This window comes from Schistocerca americana, chromosome 2 (assembly GCF_021461395.2).
Source record: "Schistocerca americana isolate TAMUIC-IGC-003095 chromosome 2, iqSchAmer2.1, whole genome shotgun sequence".
NCBI classification, from domain to species: domain Eukaryota; kingdom Metazoa; phylum Arthropoda; class Insecta; order Orthoptera; family Acrididae; genus Schistocerca; species Schistocerca americana.
In genome coordinates, this window is record NC_060120.1 from 1,100,619,076 (window position 1) to 1,100,644,874 (window position 25,799).

Here is a 25,799-nt window from a genome sequence, read left to right on the forward strand (position 1 = left end):
CCTGAGTAAGCGTTACAATACAATATCTGATTCAAAATTATATATCCAAGCTGTGGCTGCCCTAACTACAAAGTCCTCTGCAGAGAACTCAGTTAATTTTTCTCCTCTACCTTCCTACTACCAGGCCCATATTTTCCATACCTTTCTTCTACTCCCTCACCTAAAACTGCATTCCAGCCCCCCATGACTATCAGATTTTCATCTTCCTTTACATACTGAGCTACACATTCAATATCTTCATATACTTTCCCTACCTCTTCATCCTCTACTTGTAACATCTGCGTATATACCTGAACTATTGTTCTCAGTGTTAGTTTGCTGCCGATTCTGGTGATAACAACCCTATTACTTAACTGTTCACAGTAACTCAGTCTCTGTCCTTCCTTCCTATTAACAAGAAGTCCTAAGCTTGTTCTACAATTTTCTGCTGCAGTAGATTTTACCCTATTCTCATCTGACCAGGAATCCATGTCTCATTTCACTTTGTTGACCCCCAGCTATATCTAGACTGAGTCTCTGCATTTCCCTTTTCAGATGTTAAAACTTCTGATATTCCATGCACCTTGAACCTCTGTCTGCTCCTCTAATCTCTTTGACAAGGCTGTTTCCAGAATGAGGATGATTCCTTATGCCAGAAGTCATCGGCTGCCATTGCTAGTGATTTTTATTCCAAATTTAAGCAGTGTTGAGGTTTGAACCCAGGACCAAGGATGTTTTCATTACTAGTCAAATATGCTACCCCTAAACCATTAGTGGTTCTATATGAGCCATTACTCTTACATTACATGAGATGTACATTAATGGTAGCAGTATTATTTTACAGTCTGTTGAGAACAGCAGTTTTGTGAATGCTCTCATTAGAGTTTCATGAAAAGATTGTCTTCCTCCTTCCAGGGATCCCCATTTGTGTTAATGGAGCATTTCTGTAAGACTCATGCACTGATCAAACTGACCGGTAACAAATCTGGCAGCAGCCTTTTAATTTCTTTTGTGTCATACTTTAATCTGACCTGGTAGGGATTCAAAACACTCTAGCAGTACTCAAGAATGTGTCATACAAGTATACTTTCCTGGCAACAGCTGAGATATTTTCTGGAGGCAGTACCTAAAGGAGCAAACATTTCTATTTCTGGCACATGTCTTAAGTAACCTCCAAAAAGCATAGCCAGTTTCCTTCTATGTCCTTCTCTGATCTGAGATTGTATCCCATCTCAGATGACCCAGTTATCAATGAGACATTAAACCCTGATCCTTATTTTGTATCAGAAAGCAAATTCACCTGAAAAGCTACTAAAGTTACAGCTGATTGGCCAGTACTACCTTCAGGTGACGAACTCTCATTGCTGCCAAAAAACGCAATAAATATAGCAGATGAGTTGCGTGTGTGGAAACTTGTGTCCAGTCACATTGACTTTTTAAACTCTTTTATTTGTTTGCTAACCAGCTTTTGAACCATAACTTCTGGGATTATATAACATCACCTTAATCCCACCAACTAGCTGGACTTTGGGCAAAGTATGAAATGTGTGTAAATACCCACCACAAGCAGATCCCCAAGTGAATCAAAAGTTGGGTAAGGGGTAAATTTTAGGTAAAAACATTGTGAAGTGATTAGTCAGTTTCCACTCGAAGAGGCTCTTTGCCTCAAGATGCTGCCAGTGGAATGTTTTTATGTAATGATGTCTTGCTGTCTTAAAAAATGGTAGTGATGTTTGTAAAATCTGCATCAAAATGTTGAAAAGAGGTACCCCGTGCATTGAGTGCAAGTGCAGGTACCACAGTACACATGGAGAAATAAATATGAAATTATAAAACATGAACATGAGTGGACATGCTGACAGTGCTTAGTAAGTACAGTGAAAAACATGTAAAAAATCTCCTCACCAAGCAGAGGCAGGGGAAAATCTATATACAGGGTGTTACAAAAAGGTACGGCCAAACTTTCAGGAAACATTCCTCACACACAAAGAAAGAAAATATGTTATGTGGACATGTGTCCGGAAACGCTTATTTTCCATGTTAGATCTCATTTTATTACTTCTCTTCAAATCACATTAATCATGGAATGGAAACACACAGCAACAGAATGTACCAGTGTGACTTCAAACACTTTGTTACGGGAAATGTTCAAAATGTCCTCCGTTAGCGAGGATACATGCATCCACCCTCCGTCACATGGAACCCCTGATGCGCTGATGCAGCCCTGGAGAACGGCGTATTGTATCACAGCCGTCCACAATAAGAGCACAAAGAGTCTCTACATTTGGTACCGGGGTTGCGTAGACAAGAGCTTTCAAATGCCCCCATAAATGAAAGTCAAGAGGATTGAGGTCAGGAGAACATGGAGGCCATGGAATTGGTCTGCCTCTACCAATCCATCGGTCACCGAATCTGTTGTTGAGAAGCGTACGAACACTTCGACTGAAATGTGCAGGAGCTCCATCGTGCATGAACCACATGTTGTGTCCTACTTGTAAAGGTACATGTTCTAGCAGCACAGGTAGAGTATCCCATATGGAATCATGATAACGTGCTCCACTGAGAGTAGGTGGAAGAACACGGGGCCCAATCAAGACATCACCAACAATGCCTGCCTAAACGTTCACAGAAAATCTGTGTTGATGACGTGATTGCACAATTGCATGCGGATTCTCGTCATCCCACACATGTTGATTGTGAAAATTTACAATTTCATCACGTTGGAATGAAGCCTCATCCGTAAAGAGAACATTTGCACTGAAATGAGGATTGACACATTGTTCGATCAACCATTCGCAGAAGTGTATCCGTGGAGGCCAATCAGCTGCTGATACTGGCTGCACATGCTGTACATGGTACGGAAACAACTGGTTCTCCCGTAACACTCTCCATACAGTGACGTGGTCAACGTTACCTTGTACAGCAACAACTTCTCTGACGCTGACATTAGGGTTATCATCAACTGCATGAAGAATTGCCTCGTCCATTGCAGGTGTCCTCATCGTTTTAGGTCTTCCCCAGTCGTGAGTCATAGGTTGGAATGTTCAGTGCTCCCTAAGACACCGATCAATTGCTTCGAACGTCTTGCTGTCGGGACACCTTCGTTCTGGAAATCTGTTTTGATACAAACTTACCGCACCACGGCTATTGCCCAGTGCTAATCCATACATCAAATGGGCATCTGCCAACTCCGCATTTGTAAACATTGCACTGACTGAAAAACCATGTTCGTGATGAACACTAACCTATTGATGCTACATACTGATGTGCTTGATGCTAGTACTGTAGAGCAATAAGTCGCATGTCAACACAAGCACCGAAGTCAACATTACCTTCCTTCAGTTGGGCCAACTGGCGGTGAATTGAGGAAGTACAGTACATACTGATGAAACTAAAATGAGCTCTAACGTGGAAATTAAGCATTTCCGGACACGTGTCCACATAACATCTTTTCTTTATTTGTGTGTGAGGAATATTTCCTGAAAGTTTGGCCATACCCTTTTGTAACACCCTGTATAGGATATGGAAATGTGCAAGCTTTTGGAGCCAGTGGCTCCTTCTTCTGGCAGAAAGGCCAAAAGAAAAAGAAGAGGGATGGAGGAAAAAGGTTGTTGAGGTTTAGTGAATGGGAAGATTTATGGAAGTCACCCAGACCCTGGGTGTTGAGTGACTTAATGAATGGGCTGAGAGGTAAGGTTAACTGTTGGTTTCCACATGGGACAAGATTTGAAACCCAGAAGGTAGTTAAACATTATCAGCATGGAAGTACTCCTAGACTGAAACTCCCATCAAGTCTGATTAAGTGCAGGCAGTGTGCCTATGATCTAACCCTGCTCTATAAAGCTTCTACTCTATGTGTTTTTAAGAAAAAATGCAAGGCAAATAAAGCTTTTAAAACTGAAATTGGTTACTTAAAGAGGCAAATTAACAATAAAGCAAAAGGACAGTCTGATAATATAAGTAAAGTGCCCTGGGAGTTAATTGACAAATTTTATAAAGGGCGCAAATTGAACTTGGGACCATTCAGCATAAGACTTGATGCTAATGTCATGAAAAACCAAGATAATTATGCAACATTTTGAATAACTGTTTCACTGCTTCTACTAACCAGCCAACCTGTGTTGTGGATGCACAGACTGAGGCCCCTGTCACCTCACTAAATGTTCAGAATTTTATTTTTTTAGAGATGTATGGGTGGGAAGTATGCAAGGTAATGTGCATGTTAAAGAAAATAATTTCATATGGAGGGGATGGCTTTTCCAGTGAACTTACTAACGTGTACTTAAAAGGAATCTTGTATGTTGTATGTTAACCGGGGACCTAAAAACGACGAAGAAGATCCGTCCCCGCCGGAGCCGCAGTGGTCCACAACCCCACGATGACTACTGCAGTCCACTTCATCCCTCTGTCGCCCCTCTGGGTTATTGTGCAGTTTGGCCCCCGATGCACCTCCTCCCCCCTCTCCCCCCCCCCCCCTCCCCCCCACCCCCAGGGAACGTCTCACACCAGACGAGTGTAACCCCTATGTTTGCGTGGTAGAGTAATGGTGGTGTATGCATACGTGGAGAACTTGTTTCTGCAGCAATCGCCGACATAGTGTAGCTGAGGCAGAATAAGGGGAACCAGCCCGCATTCGCTGAGGGAGATGGAAAACTGCTTAAAAACCATCCACAGACTGGCCGGCTCACCGGACCTCAACGCAAGTCCGCCGGGCGGATTCGTTCCGGGGACCAGGCGCTCCTTCCTGATCTGGAAAGCTGTCCGTTAGACTGCCCGGCTAACTGGGCAGGCCAGAGCTACTTACTACTTCAGCCAACAAATAAAAAACAATGGGGAGGTATTTAAAGGTCACTTTTCGACATTTTTCTAGTGAAAATATTTTTAGTAGAAAATTAAACTATGTTAAATTGAAGCTTTCTGGCAGATTAATACTGGGACTCATATCTGGAACCTTTGCCATTTGTGGGCAAGTGCTCTACCAACTTGAGCGTGACTCACAACCTTTCCTCACAGCTTTCTTTCTGCCAGTACATCATCTCCTACCTTCCAAACTCAGCAGAAGTTGTCTTACAAGACTTGCAGGAATAGTACTCCTGGAAGAAAGAGCGCACTCCACTGCAGAGTGAAAAATTCATTCTGGATAAATTAAAGTTTCTACAGAATAGGTCCTATTCATTTTTTCTCTAAGATAAACAGTCCTCATGTTGCAGAGGATTGAAAAATCACAGATTATTAAGGCCAGGTTATTATTCGAATAAGCCAAAAATAGGCAGTTTGGAATTTTTTTTTTTTTTTTTTTTTGACACAATGAAATGATATACTGGGGATTATGATTGAGCATACTCTGAACTTTGTTTTCGATTTTCAATAAAAAAAATAAAAGTAAAGTAAGATCAAAATAATGGCACCTGTAATTATTATTTGATAAAGGGCCTGCAAGTTTGAAGTACACAGACTGCACGCAGTGTCGCTCTGCAGCAGTTACTTGAAATCAAAAATTGATAACATCAATTGATACTACATTAAATTTGTGGGAGCTTTTACGTAACCACAACGAAATAATGTTAAATTTTATGTTATGGTGTTAACTCAATCTCCAAGTCTGGTTTGTGGGGGTTTGTTTCACTCTTTACAGTTTAAAATAGTTTATACTAACAAATTTCACAATTATAGGTATAAGCTCCCAAGAAATGTGTTTACTTTTCAGGGGTCAAAGGTCGAAGTTAATAGGTTGAACTGTTTTTATTTTATGCTGCACACAGTTTTGAGAAATCATTTTTTGAGAAAAGCTTGTGTAAAGTTTAGTGAAAACTTTTATTTGTAATATTACTTCAGTTTACATAAAAACTGTGTGGTGTTATATATTTTTGGTTTCGCTGAACACAAATCTGAAATTATATTTTCAAAATTCAAAATGGCTAATCCAATATGGTGGATGAAAAATTATGTTTTGACCAATTTTGATCATTTGGTCAGATTTGACCACCTAAAAATGTTTTTGTTACGTACATTAGTCTGCAATTCTAGGACTGTATATCAACTCTTCTTCTAACTTGAATTGTTCCTGGAGAGCAATTCCCTCATTCTTCTTGGTGGGAAAATACAATCTGGCTGAGCTGGATATGCTGTGTTCGATGGCCTGCACATGTTGTTTGTCAACTTTTTCAGTGAATATGTCTGCATACATACTGTAATTCAGATCATTTTGTGAACGTACATCAGAACATCTCCAGCTGAGAATGTCTCACAGCAGCCATAACAGTGCTTTGTACAATGGACTGTAGAAATGTTTGTAACACATGGATTAAAAAATCATTTTGTCCCAACATTCTAGACAAATATACGTTTCAAAAAAAGCAAAAAATGGAACCTATTAACCATTTAAACGATAATCTGGCCTTAAAAATAGTTTTTTAATGGCATAAAATTAATGGTTACAGTTAAATGAAGTTCGTAATAACAAATATAAAAAGTTATTTCTACTCCTGAATGTAATACAGCTGTATTAAGGGATAAATTGTGTTCTGTGGATGGACAGGTTAGATGGGGTGGGGGTGGAGGATATAAGCACGAGGGAAGGTAGTTCACGAGATTGTGCTCATTCTCTTTCCTCCATCACAGGTCTGCATACTTAAGAGTGAGCAGGTAATTCCCAATCTGTCTAACCCACTAGATCTCAAGAGGCAATTACAGTGTGTTTCACCAAGTTATACTGACCCTCTGCCTTATGAAGCACTGCTGATGCTATGTGCAGACATGGCCAGAGGGTGCCTATTTTCCACTAAGTGCATTAGCTTTGCATGAAATACAAATATAAGTTACTAACAATACTAACATAAAAAATTCATACGCAAAGAAAATATTTAAATCCCTGCACACCATTCTACACTGCTAGAGGGGAAATTGGTTCTTAATCACCCTGTACAGCAGCTGTAGCATTAGAAGACAACTTTCCTCATCACAAGCCCTGCTCGCTTTTCATTTTTCATACAGACTACACTTCCCAAGTATTTCCTGTCCAGTTCTCTTAAGTGAAGAGACAAAGTAACTTCACTCAGCTTTTGTTTTTGTAGTGGAGTTATTTTCAGTTTATTAAATGCTTAGCCTACATATTTGGAGTTGGTATATGAGATATTATGCAAAAAAAGTTGAACAGCTAGAGCAATCAATGGTTTGCCTCACAAAAGAGCCTGCTTGAATGTAGCATGTTGTCAATATCTATTCGACAGTGCTCATTTCGTTGTCTTCACTGTCAAGGGTGGGGTGCTTTCCACAGCATAACGGGTATCAAATGTAACGCACATATTTGGAGTTGGTATATGAGATATTATGCAAAAAAAGTTGAACAGCTAGAGCAATCAATGGTTTGCCTCACAAAAGAGCCTGCTTGAATGTAGCATGTTGTCAATATCTATTCGACAGTGCTCATTTCGTTGTCTTCACTGTCAAGGGTGGGGTGCTTTCCACAGCATGACGGGTATCAAATGTAACGCACAGCCTTAGCTCTCTCAGTGTCTGAAGAGGTCCAGGAAAGTGGATTCAGTTACTCACAACCCAGGTTAGTGGGTTATGAGTTGTGAGTAACTGAATCCACTTTCCCTTCTTCCCTTTTTTCCCCTCTCTCCTACCTGATGAAGGAACAAAGTTCCAAAAGCTAGGAATGTAAATTTTCTGTTCTATTTTGTGTATCTATTGGCTGTACTGAGCTGAGGTAAGTACTGGCCAGCCCCTCTATCTCTTTGTTAGTATTTGTTTCACATCTTTATATGAGATTTTCCATTAATCATTTGTATAACGTAAGTCAAGCAATGTGTTGCAGCAAATTACTGTTCTAGACTTGAACACAGTTAGTCCTGTTCCTTCAGACATATTCACTCCCAGCTTGGAAAATATACTGTGGATATGTTGTGAGTGGCTCCATTCAGTGCAACCTACAACTGACAGCAGTTCCTGAATGAAAGAGATTTATGCAATCTACCACTAATAGAGTTAATGGTGAGAGAAGTGCCATAACTTTCTGGTCCTTCATTAATTCACTAAGACGTCACTACAACACAATTACACCACTTTACAATATGCTGCCAATGATAGACAACAGCAAGGATCCCCATTTTTCAGACAAATCCCTTTCCCACCAACTCTACAAAGGTCACTAACAACAACTCCCTTAAGAATTACACACTCCTCAGCCATTATTTATAGGAACATATTTTACATAAAAGCTCACATATAAACTGCAAATAGGTACCCGTATAAGAGAACTTGACAGGAAATGTTGGGGAAGTGTGGTCTGTCTGCAAAATGAAAAACTACTTTTAATGATCTCTGAGTTTTCAATCCCCTACAATGCAGAAACAGTTAGTCCTAGAGAAGAAATGAATAGGACATTTTCTGTAGGAAATTTAATTTAGTTTAACTTTCTACCAGGTAATATCTTTGTTAGAAGCTGCAGTTTTCAACTTATTGAAGAAAAATTATTTAAAAAAGTCAAACACCTCCCCTCCCTTCCCCACCCCAAACTGCTCACACCCCACCGGCACAGGTTTTTAGTATATTGTTCACTACCATTACTCCTAGCACTGTACAAAAATTTGTAACTACACGATTTTCCCCCTACTGTTTTTCCTTCATTTACTGGACTACACCTACATGATTATTTACAGCAGTAGAGAAACAATGCACCAGTGTATAAGAAGGGAAGTAAGGAAGATGTCTCTAACTATAGACCAATATCACTAATTCCCACCTCTAGTAAGGTATTTGAAAGCAGTATCCTGTCCAAGCCAGGTTAGTGCCTTTTTCACAAAACACAGACTGCTTATAGTTTGTCAGCATGATTTTAGAAAAGGCCTAAGCATGACAACAGCAGTTACCCAGTTATGAAGTATACTCTCTGTTGGACCAGAGGGTACAAACTGCAAATAAATTTTTAGACCTAACAAAAGCATTTGACACAGTACACCATAGGTTATTTATAAATAAGTGAAGTCACATAACATAGGAGATTCACACATGCTTGTTACTGCCAAATAGTTGTTGAACCATAAGCAATGCATTAAATTGAAATACAAATTACGTAGATGGAAACTTTCAACCCACCAGTGAAACAGTAGAGCAAGCTATACCTCTCGGCTCAATCCGTGCTTTCTATCTCTTCCTCATATTCATGAATGACGTGACCCACCTCCTGTAACTCCCATATTACAAGATCTGTAGATGACATCTCAGTCTTATTCCATAGTAGAAAATGTAAGGAGCTAGATTCTTTTGCTAATAATAGGGTAACATAATTAACAAAATATTTTAACTATCAGGGCCTCAAGGTTAATGTTACTAGATCTCACTTATTGGCATTTAAAACAGGGAGTTCTCATCATCATACAAATGTAAATATTGCCTGTAACATCTTGGTGACAGAAATTGGCAGCTGTGAATTTCAAGGTGTATACATTGATGAAAATCTGTAGTGGACAAACCACATTAGCTTTGTATGTGGAAAAGTCAGTAGTGGCTTATATCTCCTTAGCCAACGTGCAAATATAGTTCCTAGTCTGACATTAAAAATAGTTTATTAACAGAACAGTTTACCTCTTTATTAAGTGTGGTAGTGAATTATGGGGCTTTGCATCTGATGTCCACTTAAAAATAATATTGCTGCTACAGAAACAAGCAATAAACTTTATACATGGGATAGGCTGTGTAGAATCCTGTTGTGAAGTGTTTCTACAGCACAAATACTTGACAGTATCTTCTTTATGCATATTTAGATTACTTATACTTTTCTATGAGTCACCCAAGTGAAGTTACCAAGTGCAGTGATGTAAATGAGTACAACATGAGAACAGAATATAACAATTTTGGATAAGAATAAAATTTGAAAAAAAGATGTTTTTATTTTAACATGAAATTAAAATAATTTTCCTAAGAAAAATGTTTGGTTTATTCAATGGATACCAAGACAGTACTTGTGGTATGAACCAGTAGCATATGAGTTGTAAAGTAATAAATGTATAAAACAGATTTAAGGTCCAATAATTATAGTATGCAACATATTTTGTGAATGTAATTATTGTTCATATTATTTTTTCCTATTCTGGCAAAAGCCATCTTCGTGCTGACTCCATGCAAACAAAATGGACACATATGAAGGAATAAATAAATGATTAATTTTAAGCACAGTCACAATATTCACCATCTAGAAATGAGTAAGATACATTTACATTATAAAGTAGAAACAAGTATTACATAGCTTTCAGAGCCATTAGTTTCGTCCACAGAGGGGAATCAGGAGTAAGTTTTCAAAGGTCAGGAAGGAGCAGCAGGTCACTTAGACTCCAGGCTGATGTAGGGCCTCCTGTCTTGAGGATGAGAAGAGAATTTTTTAATTTTGTGGGTTGGTTTTATAAATATGATTTTTCAAGAAGGTACACATGTTCCTGATGTACATTCGCATTTTCAGCAGTTTTGAATAATTACTTTATAGTTGACAGTCGAAAAGGTTATACATGTTTTCAAGTGCTTGGTGAATTTTTACTTTAAAAAAAATGGATCAAAGAATGTGCATTAAATTTTGCTTGAAAGATGGAATAACATGCAACACCACATTAAAATTGTTGGCTGTGATTTTTGGCAAATCTACTACTATTAAGACAAGAGTTTTAAAGTGGTATAAATGTTTCAGAGAGAGTTGAGGAGAGGTTGGAGATGATTGCCCCGGACACCCTAGCACATTAATTACTGACAACAAAGTGGAAGTAGATTAAAGAAAATGTGTCTGGAAAATCACCAAATCGCCACCAGAGAGGTGTCTGATGATGTCACCATACCATTTGGCTCATCCCACACAATTTTTTCAGACACTGTAGACATGAAATGTTTAGCAGCAGAATTTGTTCTGAAATTGTTGAATTTCAACTGAAAGTGACATAATGTGGATGTTGCTCAAAAATCGGTGAATGATGTCAACAATGATCCAAAACTTCTAAAGAAGGTTATAACAGGTGATGGAATAGGGGTACAATGTCTAAACCAAGGCTAAATCATCACAAGGAATACTCCCTGAAGAGCCAAGACCGAAAAAATGTGAAGGTTGTTCTCACTGTTTTCTTCAATTACAATAGGATAGCGCATCATGAGTTTCTGCCTTATGGTCATTTGGTCAATGAGGAGTACTGCATGGATGTTATGTGCCGTTTGTGTGACGCAATCCGAAGAAAACAACCGGACTTGTGGCAAAATCACTCATGGAAACTGCTCCACGATAATGCTTCCACTCACACCTTAAAGCTTTTTTGTGATTTTTTTTATCATAAAACAAAACTGTTATGTTACCTCAGGGACTGTATTTACTGGACGTGGCTCTGAAACTCCACTCTATTCCCGAGTCTGAAGAGGACCATGAAAAGATGTCCTTTTGCCACCATTGATGAGATAAAAACTGGATCACTGAAGTGAGTTCCAGAAGCACTTCCAAGATTGGGAAAAGTGCTTGTAGAAGTTCATTATGTCTGAGGGGGATTACTTTGAGGGGGCAAAGTTGATGTTGATGAATAAATAAAGATTCTTAAAAAGAAAAAAAATTCAGTTACTTTTTGGTCACACCTCATACCTTTCCTTGTCTTACTGCAGCCTTTGGCCTGTGATCTGGCTGTTGAGGACATCCGAGCCACTTTCCAGTACCTGGTGGAAGGTTGCCTCTCCCAGACCAGAGTTGATGGGGTCAGCCTTTCTGTAATCCACTTAAGTAGTTTTTTGGTTGGAGCTTACTGTGGTGGCTTTTAGGTTAGTGACATTCATAAGAAGGCAGGAAATAAGCTTGCAAAAAGTCCTGGTAGGAAGCAGCATTTTCCAGAGATGGACTATTGTGGTAGGAGGAATCGATTGATGGAAATGCTTCCATTGCTGAAGATGTTTCACTGGGAGGTCTGAGTGGATAAACGGTTTAGCAGAGCTTCTGGCAGCTCATGAAATTTGAGGCCCACAGGAGCTCCTTCTGGAATGGAGTTGGTATGTTATGGATTTAACATTTTTGAACTCTTTAGTTAGTGATCATCAAATCCCTATATGAGAAACTCACAGGATTTCAAAAGCGTGTTCTTGTGTGCAGGTGTGGGATTCTGATTTGTTGTTTTTTGGTTTTATAGGGGAGTGTTGTTATGTGCCACCTGTCTGATTGTAGTTAGCTGGCGATTGTTTTGAATTGCAGAGACAGACTTGGCTAGCAGTAATTGAAACCAACAGTTGCTTCTGTGACCACTTGATGTGTGGTGCTTTTATGTAACTTTTCATCAGTTGGCTTGGGACAGTTATCCTGCTTTTTGTGTGGATATTATCCACAGAATTATTGGAAACCGGCTGGAGACAGTGTATTGGTGGAAATGTAGGTTTCCAGTCCTGTGGTTGTGTAATGGAATCTTTCCAAATGCAGCTAGTTAGCTACAGGGCACTAATTACTGGATTAGGGATAGTGCAAAGGTGAACTGTCTCAAAGGTCAAAGAAAGGCTAGTAACCCTTATTTAGAGAGATATTAATAGTGAAGAAATGCACAAAATTAAACCAGAATATTCCCTAGTATGTCTTCAGAGCGATCACATAGTTTATCTTGTGTGCCACACTTCGCTAAGAATGGGAATGCCAGGTACAGTACACATCACTAAGAGTGTGCCTTGATCTGGACACAGCCATGAGTAGGACTTTGTGTGATGCCATGATCTCTCCAAGGAGGAGATAAAAGAATGTTCGAGGAAAAAGATCCAGATCCAAATATTGAACAAGCCTGTTGGCTTCATGACAAGTATCAATTTTCTTTGCAGACAGGCCTCTGATCTCATGGAATGACACATAGACTACTGTTTTTCTATTATATATATCTGTGTTGTCATGTAGATAGTAAAACAGCAATAGGGCATGAACAAGAGCTAAGCAATAGAACTGAATAAGCAGCAGCTTTATAAAAGTAATGACATTCCATGTGCAGGTAGACACTTAGTCTGTTTGACATTGATAGTATTTCCTAAAATAAATGGTCTGTTTTATTGAAATAAGATTCATTACAATACTTGGAATCATAAAAATTAATATTACATTGTGAATTATACATAGACGACAGCATCTTCCACTGGTTTCTCCAGTTGTTTGGAAATGTTTTCAACTGACATCAAAAGGAACTCTTGTGATACACTGATGAGAACATGCCAGGTGCTGAATTGTTCTGCATACATTGTTTTGTCCAATAGACTTCCTCCTTCACCCATCCCCACAAGAAGAAGTACATAGTATAAGATCTGGTTCAGCACTGGCTACTCTTAAGGACAGTGGAGACCCAACTGACATAACAGGAAATGATAGTCAAACCATTTGCTTACACTGATTGTCAGATGTGGTGGGACAACATCTGGCATAAACATGACGTCACTGATATTGCCGTACATGGGCACAATTGCCCCAGCCAAAATTTCCCAGAATGGAGAGGTACCAGCATGAGATCATAGTGTTCCAAAGAAGGAACAGACCGATAAATTGTTTTGGTGTCATACCACACATCACTGTCATCTTAGGGTGTATCACATTTTCACAACGGTGGCATGTGGAGAATATTTTGCCCAGTAATGTGAATTAAGGTGGTTTACAAATCCTCCATATGAAATGCAAATTCATCATCCCAAATCAAATATGAAAACAATCAGGGAGAAACCTCTGGACTAGAATTTTCCATACTCCAGCCAACAGTAACAGTCTTATGCAGAAAGCCCTTGCAGTAATATGACTTCCTCAAATGAAATTCCAGGTTCATTTTAATGACATTTTGGATCATGTACTGCATTAGATCACTTGCAAGGGCTTCCTGGAGTATCAGTTTTTTTATTTTCTTCCATTTGAACATTTTACATGCTGGGCACCCATTTATCTGTGATATGGTTGCCTTGGGATGACCATTTCTTACACTATCAATCATGTACCCCATAGCCAACAGTTTTGTATGGCATCTCTTGGTGGTTCTTGCAAAGCAGTGTGGAGCTTGCATATAGTGTGCCACCATCCCTGTACCCCAGAATGTAACACGTCATTCTGACAGACCACCTGAGCCCACTCATGCACTGACAGGCTTCTAACCTTGACAGTCAATTTCTACCAATGCAAAGAAAAAATATCATTGATTTTAAACAAACATAGTCATATTTAGTCAAGTTTCTACATATTTAGAATAGGAACTTACTTCCACCATCCCCCTTCTGCCCCCCATAGTATTGCTATGTTACATTTAGCCTGAGTAAGCACAGATCGTGTATAGTAGTTTAATAATATATAGTAATTATTAATGCAGCTTTGAACAGTTACAGCTTTTTGTTAATGTGTGCACTCATTTGGAAGCTTACTAACAGGGATTCTTCCTGTTCATCATTCAAGAGTGGAACAGATTGTTTTATACTGATTTTACTTTTCTTAAAAATTTCCATGTTCTCAAATGGTTCACACAATACTGGATGAATTTTTCTTGATGAATTAAATGTAAGCACAGAGGTAATCATCTCAATAGAACTTATTATTTGCAGTACAAATTTATAAAGTTCTGACAGTGAATCATGGCCAAAGTATCATTCTATATTTTAAAAAATTTGGTAAAAATTAATAAACAATTTTACTGTATGTGTTGTATTGCTGTGATTTATCTTTTTCATGCTGATTGTTATAGAAGTTCTAGGATAATTTTTAATTTGTGTCAGCACTTCTCACATCTTCAGTCAAGTGAAGTGAGATGTAATTAAAATTGGTAAACACCTGATAGCCTAGTCTTGGAAGAAGAAAGGACGAAATTTGGATGCGAAGATAGTGGCAGTGCTTGAAGCTACAAGCAGGGTCACCAAGGCAAAGAGAAACTTGACCCAGAATCCAGTGTAATTGTTCTTGTGACTCTTTCTGCATTCTTCTATTTTCCTCCAATCATTTCCTCTCTTGTGACTGTAGTTGTGAGAGAGAACAGTCATGTGCCTTTCTACTTTGTACACTCTTCTGACAATATGTGAATATATTTTTCTGTGTCCATATTGTTAATGATTACAAGAGTTTTATTGGAGTTGTCATAGTATAACAAACACTTTTTACAAAAAATTGATTGTTTATTAAGTTTCAAAACAGCAGTTGCAACAAGGGAATTTTTTTTATCATTTCTGTTTTTTTGGAGATGTGTTTGAATTGCTTGTATAAAGCACAATTGTGTAATTAGGAAAAATATTTTCAGGGGGGAATAAAGATATACCCGTAAACCAATATTCAATCTGCTTGTAGCTATCTGCCAGTAATGTGCCAATTTTAAATGTAAACTTTTATAAATATTGTATGAACACTGGGCACCACTCGCAGCACAGAAGAACAGGAACATAAAGATATGATACTTCTTGTGCAGCTATTGCTTAGGTATGCATGCACATACAACTAAAATTATTTGCTGCAGACAAAAATTGATTAATGAGTTTCAGCATAGCACTTGTGTCATTATGTTCTTTTACCCTCCTTGAGTAATAATGCAATTTTTATTTGAGCAATTTTAACCTTCATCCTATTGCATATATTTCTTCTCCCTGTTATATCAGGATGAATAAGTACTGTCTGTGGTGAGATTTATCCATGAGGAATATTACCTTCAAACAATTAACAGTCTTATGTTTTCTTAACTTTCAGTTCCTGCAAAATTCTCCACACACTTTACAAATATTACAGTACCAAAAGGAAGCACTGCTTTTCTTAACTGCACAGTGGCTGCTGACAAACCAATATCCATTACCTGGTACCAAAATAATCGTGAACTTAAACCTAAACAAAATCCAAAAATAAATATTAAAGAAGATAATACAAGCAAAGGAATAACATCAACACTCATATTCAAACATGTTCGCAGAGAAGATACTTCATCCTTTATTTGTGTTGCCTCAAATAAATATGGGAAGGATCAATTAGAAATGAAGCTTATTGTCCAGGAAACTCCAGAACCACCTGCTAATGTTCATGTAAATAACTTCTCAAGCCGATCAGTCTCCCTCAGTTGGGAGGAGCCATATAATGGAAACAGCATCATTGGAGCTTACATAGTGCAGTATAAGAACACAACAGGTAAGCCTTGATACTATTTCCTAATAAAATGTTTCACTCAGTTGTATTTGTTTAAAAATATTAACGTATAACACTGTGTAATTCTAGCAGTGTGTACATCTGTTAGCAGTTCCTTGGCATCAGAATGTTGTCCAGGTTGTAGTTGGAGGAGATCAGCTGAATGTTACCATCAAAGATCTGAGACCTGCACATGGTTATCAGTTCCAAATCAGAGCAGAAAATTCTGTTGGTGTGTCCAATGCAAGTGAAACAGTAACAGTGACTACAATGGAAGAAATACCAGAGGCACCGCCGAGGGACATCAAGGTTAAAGTGAAAGATTCCAGAACACTTCTTGTGATGTGGAGGGTAAGGACTAAATTTTAAAACTCTGTATTCATTTAAAATGAGATCCAAAGATGAACAATATTTGTAACAGCAGAGAACCATCATCTTATCAGTCACAAAAGCAGGAAAAACTGGAGTGTGCTCACACTCACACAAATTCAAAATGCAGTTGAAAATCACCATACAGTATAACCGTCAAGTCACCAACAGGCACATAAACAGGACTGAAAACTTTGCTAGCTTTTCAATGGATCATTTTTCAAGCTACAGTACACCAGGAGTTTTCATCACCATATTTAAATAGATAATGAAATGCGCATGTGCTGAATAATAAAAGGGTGAATCACAAAAAAATTCTGTGTAGGAGATAGTCTAGAGGAAAGGAAATGATATACACTGAGGTGACAAAAGTCATGGTATAATGATATGCACGTATGTGGATGGAGGTAGTATCATGTACACAAGGTATGAAAGGGCGGTGCATTGGCAAAGCTGTCTTTTGTACTTAAGTGATTCATGTGAAAAGGTTTCTGATGTGATTATGGCTACAGGACTGGAATTAACAAACTTTGAACGTGGAATGGTAGTTGGAGCTAGATGCATGTGACACTCCATTTCAGAAATCATAAGGGAATTCAATATTCTAAGATCCACATCATCAAGAGTGTGCTGAGAATGCTAAATTTTGGGTATTACCTCACTACTTGAGTTGTCAGTGCGGACAGACAAGGAACGCTGCATGAAATAACCCAGAAATCATTGTCAGACATATGATGAATGTATCAGTTAGGACAGTCCAGCAAAATCTGGCATTAATGGGCTATGGCAGCAGATGACAAATGCGAGTGCCTTTACTCATAGCATGACATCACCTGCAACACCTCTCTTGGGCTCAAGACAGTATTGGTTGAACCCTAGATGACTGGAAAATTGTGGCTTGTTTGAATGAGTCGCATTTTCAGTTGGTAAGAGCTGATGGTAGAGTTTGAGTATGGCACAGACCCCACAGAGCCATGGACCCAAGTGCAAGCTAGAGGTGGCTCAATCATTGTGTGGGCTGTATTTACATGATATGGACTGGTCCAACTGGACCAATGGCTGAGTGGAAATGGTTATGTTCAGCTTCTAGGAGAGCATTTGCAGCCATTCATGGACTTCATGTTCCCAAACAACAATGAAAAGCAACAGTTGTTCATGACTGGTTTTAAAACCACTCAGGACAATTTGAGTGAATGATTTGGCCACCCAGATAACATGACATGAATCTCATCAAACATTTATGTGACATAATCAAGAGGTCAATTTGTACACAAAATCCTGCACCTGCAACGCTTTTGCAATCATGAACGGCTATAGAGGCAGCATGGCTCAGTATTCCTGGAGGGGTCTTCCAGCGACTTGTTGAGACCATGCCACATCACATTCCTGCATTATGCCAGATAAAAGGAGGTCCAGCACGGTGAAAACAGTGAACGAAAATACAACACAAGTTGAGGCAAGGGACTGAATTGATGCCAAGAGTCTGGACAGAGCAAATGATCCCTTTACACCATATCTGGACTGTAGTTGCATTTTATGTAGAGAGATGCCTTGGGTAGTGAAACAAGTACCCATTTCCATACCCTAACTTTCAATAATCATATATAAAAGCTTTTTCTATAATAGTTTAAATCCATCCCTGGTGTCAGTATGGATTATTGTATACTGATGCACATGTCTGAATAAAACAGCTTCAGACTTTAAGTATAACACCAATAACACTGAAAAATTAAAAAATGGAACAATAGTCTTTAACCTGTTCCTTTGATAAATTTTTTGATTATATATACTCATGGTACTGACAATTCCTGTTAGGTAATACCCTTCGTAAAATAAGTCTCCACTTTCACATAACATAGATAATTAACTTCAGTACTTGAGATGATGCTCTACGCTTACTTCCCAACTACAATGACAAGAAAAAGAGAAAGAAAAAGACAGTAAGCATATGCTGGATGAAAGGAAAATTCCTTGCGTCCTACATTGTCTTCCTACTTCATACACTTTCCTTTCTCCAAAAGTTTAAGAAGCAAGAAATTTAACCCTGTGTGTGTGTGTGTGTGTGTGTGTGTGTGTAAGCAGTCATTTTTTTGTATGTCAGGTATTGTTAATATTTATCGAATGTGAAGAAATGTTGAATTACCAAAGAGGAAGAGTGAGGGAGTTGTTACATACTATATCAAGTTGAAACACATAGTTACATAGTAACAGCAGAATTATTTTGGAGACAGATCAAAATGAGATGAATCCAAATAAAAGTCATCACAACATAATAACATTTCACAAGAATATAATAAATCTTATTAGATGAAAGTAACTGCTGCTCTATATACTAATAACTTATCTCTCGTGTTTTAATGGCTCAAATAGTTGTGTTAATTTAAATGCAAATCAACTATTACATCATAGTCCATGAGTCCAACAATGAAAAACTTTTTATTCACTGTGTGATTAAATTAAGATCAAAGTACAAACTTTCTTTATAAGAAGAACTTAAAGGGTGCCAGTGAAATATAAGCAGGCGCTATAACCACAAAGTCTTGGTGATAGATTTCATGCATTAAATGTTCTCAGTGTGCACAGGCCAATACCTCTGTTTCCATCATGATGTAAAATAAGAGATACATTCCAATGTACTCTGTGAGCTTCAAGTGCTCACATTAGCAGGATAATTGGTATTCATTTTTGGCCATTCGAAAACACCAAATTATGAACTTCTAGATGTTTGTTGGCATCATCAAATAAATGTTGATAGTACAACTGTGTCTTTATTAATGAAAATACTATGAGTTTGGTTACCAACTACTTCTCCCTAGGAATTAAACAATAGAAAAATCCAACATGAAATAACAACATTATTATAAAAAGAATAGTTTGTTACTCACCATATAGAGGAGACGTTGAGCTGCAGACAGGCAAAACAAAAAGACTGTTACGCAATTTGAACTTTCTTAATGGGAGAAGAAATCTGTGGGTGGTGGGGATAAGGAGTGGTGAGGGATAGCAGGGTGGGGGTGGGGGAAGGTGTAGTGCTGCTTGTGGGAGCATGCACGGACGTGGCGGTGACAGGATATGGCTGCTAGGTGCAGTGGAGAGCTTGAGGAGGGTGTGGGGAGGAGGGGTGGAAAAGGAGAGAAGTAGAGGAGGGGAGAAAAGCTGTAAAGACTTGGAATGGGAGCCTGGAAGAGGAGATAGGTGCATGAAGGACAGGGATTAGCAAAGGTTGTGACTGGGGGGGGGGGGGGGTCCACATGGGAACAGAGGACACATTGCAGGGAGAGATTCTGCCTGTGCATTTCAGAAAAGCTGATGTTGATAGGAAGGATCCAGATTGAGCAAGCTGTGAAGCAATCACTGAAATGAAGCACATTGTGTTGGGCAGCATGTTCTGCAACTTGTGAGACTAGTTAAAGACCTTCTCTCCTTCTCCTAGTCCCTAGAGTGGAAGCAGTTTCTCACCACCAACCCTACCAATCAGACTCAACCCAGAGCCAATGTTAAATCCTGCCTCACTCAGTCTACTCCACCAGTCAATCACGATCCACCCCCACTGCCCCCAAACACCACCTGTTAACATTCAAGAATTTGTTAACCTCAAACCTCGCCTCACCATCTTTCCCCTAATCCCTCAACATGGAACCTAACCTTTCATAATGCCACACCACCTAAAAACTGATCCTAACCTACTGCCTGCTGACAAAGGCTCCACCACTGTGGTTTTGAACCACAGGGATTACCTGGTCTCTGCCAGCTGTCAGACTCATCCAGCTACAAACTCTTCCACGGTTATCACATTCCAGAAATCCTGCAGTCTCTCCTTATAACATTAGGCCTGCCCCAGAAATTTCCCCTGAGTCTCTCTCCTCACCTGTACCACTCCTCACACTCATACCTTCTACATGCCTCCTGAAGTCTATAAATCCAACCACCAAGGATGCTCCATTGTGCCTTGTTACTGGGGTCCAACTGAGAGAGTGTCTGCTTTTGTGTACCACCACCTCAGCCTACTGCCTGTAACATCCTTGCTATATAAAAGACACCAAGCATTTTCTCTTCCACAGTTCATGCTCCTTTATCACCATCACTGTTCAACCTATATCTATCTAATCTACCTGACACTTCATCTAGAAAATTCTGCTATGCCGATGACCTGGCTCTAGCTGTACAACACCAGGAAATGAAGACAACAGAAGAGATTCTAACCGATGAGCTGTCTTTATCAGACAATTACTTCAAAATCTGGAGACTCCATTCCAATGTGAGTAAAACAGAAGTGCGTTGCTTCCATTTAAATAATCAGCTGGCGAACATAAAACTGGAAGTAAGTTTCAGAGGTAGAATTCTTCGCCATAAATGGAACCCCAAATATCTTGTTGTCATCCTGGACCATACACTATGCTTCAAAGAACACCCTCTTAACTTTGCTCAGAAGTCAATGACTCGAAACAACATCCTCCATAACTATGTGGAACTACCTGGGGATCTTCAGTAACTACTCAGTGATCTTCAGCTCTGGGTTTGGTGTACTCAAGTGCTGAATATTGTGCACATTTTTGGATGAACAGTCATCATACAAGGCTTGTTGACACCCAGCTGAATACGACAATGCACATAATATCTGGTGCAATCAGATCTGCTCCAGTTTATTGGCTTCCACCATTAACTGGTGTAATGCCTCCTGATCTACGCAAGTGTACTGCCCTTATGAGGGAATTCCACAAGATCTCCAGGAATTCTAATCTACCCGTGCACAGCGCTCTGCCACTTTTAGATGATAAGAGACTGCAATCATGCCACCCAACTCTGTGTGATGGTGCTGACATGGTTGCTAAGGATTTCAAACCCCTTGAAGAATGGAAAGGTCGGTGGGAAGCAGTGACAGATCTGTGCCTGCATAACAACTTCACAGATGCTAAACTTCCAAGCGGATTCGACCTACCACACAAGACATGGACTACTCTCAACAGGATCCGTACCGGCCATGGCTGATGCAGGGATGCTCTCTTTAAGTGGAAGAAGCTGCGTAATCCAGCCTGTGACTGCGGGGCCCCATACCAGACTGTTCACAACATTGTTAGTGAATGCAGGGTTCAAGCCTATCACAGTGTTGAAGAGGACTTCCTGCTAGCAACTCCAGATGCAGTGCACTGTATTGAAGGACTGGATATTCAGTTGTAAAGCCAAACTTAGGTTTCTTGTGTGTAAATATGTGCATACGTATATGTCATTTAATTTTATGATGTCTGTAGTGGCCATATTCTAAATAAAATATCACATGGAGGCCTGTTCGTTGCAATTGATGCCACTTCCCTCTATATCAGCATTTTCAAAACTGTGTTCCACAGAACTCTGGCATTCCACAGGAAGTGAGTAAGTGCTTCATCAAAAACTATTAACAACATTGTGAAATGACAATGGTATGAAAAGGGTAGATTACTACTCACCATATAGTGGAGACGTTGCGACCTGGATTTCCATTGTTTTACGAGTATTAACAACATGCCATTTTTTTGAAATTTTGAAGATACTAATTGTATTTCTTTAATTTCATTATGTTTTCTGTGCTATCAGTTATAATTTGAAATTGTTTATTAATCATCAAAATTCTCAAAGTGTTCGACCAAAGAAAAAGTACGGGAACCCCTGCTCTACACTAACATCCCTAATGCTCATGACCTTACTGCTATTGAACACCACCATTCCCAACACCCTATGGACTCCAAACCTACAACCTCCTTCCTTGTCACCATGAAAAGCTATATCCTCACCCATAATTACTTCACCTTTGAAGGCATCATCTAGAAACAAATCTGTGGTACAGCAATGGGTAACTGCATGGTACAAACGTATGCCAATCTATTCATGAACAATCTAGAGGAATCCTTCCTAACCACCTGGAATCCCAAACCCCTCACCTGGTTCAGATCACTGATGACATCTTCATGGTCAAGATTGAGGGTGTGAACACCCTATCCCCATTCCTCAAGACCCTCTACATCTTCCCCCCTGTTTGCTTCACTTGGTCCTCTTCAATCCAACACACCAGCTTCCTCTATGTTGACCTCCTTCTCAAAGATGGCTATATCAGTATCTCCGTACACATCAGCAATACCTCCACTTCAAAAGCTGCCACACATTTCATACCAAAAGTTCCTTCCATACAGTCGCCTGGGGTTGTCACATCTGTAGTGATGAGCAGACCCTCTCCAAATATAGCAAGGGTCTCACCGTGGCCTTCATTGATCGAAATCACTCTCTCTGTATTGTACAGAAACAGGTCTCTCATGCCGTCACTTCCCACATTCCCACTGTCTCGACACAAATCAGCAATCCCTTCATAACTAATACCACTCAGGACTGGAACAACTGAATCAGGTTCTCCACTAGGGTTTCAACTACTTCTCATCATGCTCAGAAGTGAGGAACATCCTGCCGATTATCCTTCCCACCACTGTCGCAGTGGTATCCCACTGCTCACTGAATCTGCACAATATCTTTGTTGATCCCTACGCCACCCTGCTCCCAACACCTTGCCTCATGGCTCATATCACTGCAATAGATGTAGATGCCTGACCTGCATCATACATCCTCCACCATCACCTACTCCCATCTCGACACAGGCATCTTCTATCTCATTAGAGACAGGGCTGCCTGTAAAAGCAGTCACATGATGTACAAACTAAGTTGCAACCACTGTGCTGCTTTCTACATGGACATCATAACCAACAAGCTGTCTGCATGCATGAATGTCCAGAGACAAATTTTGGCCAAGAGACAGCTGGACCACCCAATAGGTGAACATGCCACCCAAAACAACATGTTCACTTCATTGACTGCTTCGGAGGCTGCTCCATCTGAATCGTTCCTGCCAACACCAACTTTTCCTGATTTGTGCAGGTGGGAACTTTTCCTGCAGTATATCCTACATTCCCAAAGCCTCACTGGCTGCAACCTTCACTGCTCAATACACTTCACCCACATGTCACCTTCCCTGCTCCCACTCCAGCACCTCACAGCCTTCTATTCTACCAATTCTAACAACCCTACCACAACAAAGATCAAAATTTAATAATGATTGTGGTGTTGCATGCTGCTAAGTACTGCATTTTCGGGCAACAACAAAGTTATTATGTGGCAGGTGTCATTAGAGCACAGTTAATAAAGTCATTTCATGTAATAAAGAATAAACTAGGCACTCGTCTTTTCATGTTTCCCATGCTGGTCTTGTTGTAAAATCATGGCTCAATCATCAAAAATCTAGGTGGTGATGATTCCAAGCTCAGATGCAAAGAGGCCTAGGTTTTATTCTGCTATATTCAAAAGTTTTATAGATGTGATTCACAAACCATTCTTGAAGATTAAACCTTTGAAAGTTAGCACAATGGTGATGTAAAAAATAATCAGCACTCCGAATTTAAGTTACACTTCTTTTTTATTGCTTTTGTTGCAGTATCATGTAACACAAAACATCACTTCACAATACAAAACATACTTGAAAACATCCTCACTGTTAAAGTTCACATTTTATAAGCTGACTACAATATGCGTCTTTCCAACATGACGTCCAAGACTTGACCTTTCAGTCTCTAACTCTCTAACTAACTAATAATCACTTACGTGCCCAAAAATCAGAGTGACAGGTATGTCAAAGATCATAGTGACAAAAGAAAGAATACACATAAGAATAATATCATTGCAACATAAACATATCGATGTATCAAAGTACCTCTACATTAACGAAATCAAATCTGAATGTTGTCTCAGAAATATGTCAACTACTTTACAGAAACACAGCAGAATATTACTGGTATCGAGAGGTTCAGGTGAGCTGCCGTAATGGTTACGTAATTCAAGTACCATTACCCAATGTACCAAGTAGTCTTTTTCCCTTCTTTACTTCTCTCCCATCCCCCCAAGCTGCCCACTGCACCTAGAAGCCCTACCCTGTTTCCATCATGTCTCTACATGCTCCCCCAAGCAGCAATACACCTTCCCCCACCATTATCCTGGTATCCCTCCCACTCCCTGCCCCAACCTACTCCTTACTCCCGCCACCCAAAGACTGCTACTCCCACCAGGTACAGTTACTGTACACAGTCCAGCCTCGGCCTCCAGAGACAATGGTCATGCATGTGTGAGTTGTGCTTATATAATTGTATGTGCATTTTCTACTTTAGAAGAAGGCTTTGTGGCTGAAAGCTCAAATGTATAGCAATCTTTTTTTGTGCCTGTCTGCAACTCAGTGTCTCCTCAATGTGGTGTGCTGCAATCTATCCTTTTCACAATATTCCCCATAGAAATTATCAGATTATTCTAACTCACATTTACTTCCACTTAATTTTTTAGTGGCAGATATTATGAAATGGCTTGTGGGGAGTATCAACCCTCAAATGCCACCTTTGCTCTTTGAGTGAACAAACTCTTTGGTTTAACTTCACTTTCATTTTAGTGCACTTTTCATGCATTTTCGCATACTGTGTATTCAATATTCGTAAATAAAATTGTGTTCAATAAGTTGGTGCTACTATTTGCTTATCTACTGCAAGGGGACAGAAGTTGCCACAGACTCATAGAATAGCTGCTAGGTTAACCTTTGTGACTAGCTGTGTCCAATCTTTTTCATGTAGAATTTTGAAGAATATGCTTTAAATATTGCTCCTCATTACCTATTTCATTTTTATCATTATAATATTAGCACCTTTTTTGAATTGCCATGTGGCATTGCAGCAGTTGGTTGAATAGCATACATCCTAACTTGCAGTCTCCTACAGAAATGTAAAAAAAAGACAGCTACCATTTTAGAAATTGTAGTTAGTGGGAGTTAGATGGTCAGCTTAGCCTTTTAATGTATCCTAAATCAACCTATTCAGACAGATATTCCAATTAGTACAGTTCCCAAAAGAGAGCCGTGCTGATCCCTGACATGTGCAGCTAAAATCATATTGGAAGAGAAATATATCAGTGCTGAAATAAACTACCTGAGTTCTGTAATCAGACAAAATATTGATCAGGCACAAAAAATCAAGTCATCTCTCTTCAGAAAACACAAACGATAATCCAGGCATTCAACAAAACAAGATCACACACAGTATTCTGTATGGTCTGTACAACAATATCAAGTAAAATTGGATTAATCTGAAACAGACACGGGTTTAAAATAATCTTTCGACTACTGAAGAAAATCAGAAAACTGTTGTGTCCTGTGAAGGATGCCCTCGGCCTCAGTACCAGATGTTTACAATACCCATGTAAATTTGACAATATCCATGTAAGACTGTTCCTTTGAACCTTTGAACTGTTTCCCAATCCTTTATTGAACACCAGTAGTACATACAAGTACAGAAAT

General features: G+C 39.3%; 1 protein-coding gene across 3 annotated transcripts in view; it reads left to right on the forward strand.

Moving 5' to 3' along the window:
• Positions 1-25,799, forward strand: part of LOC124596510 (Down syndrome cell adhesion molecule-like protein Dscam2) — a 270,374-nt gene that overhangs the window by 70,101 nt on the left and 174,474 nt on the right. For all 3 annotated transcript variants that reach the window (XM_047135673.1, XM_047135675.1, XM_047135674.1), the window contains exons 5-6: positions 15,659-16,087; positions 16,194-16,435. In XM_047135673.1, the coding sequence (XP_046991629.1) occupies positions 15,659-16,087; positions 16,194-16,435 (671 nt within the window). The remainder of the gene's footprint in view (positions 1-15,658; positions 16,088-16,193; positions 16,436-25,799) is intronic.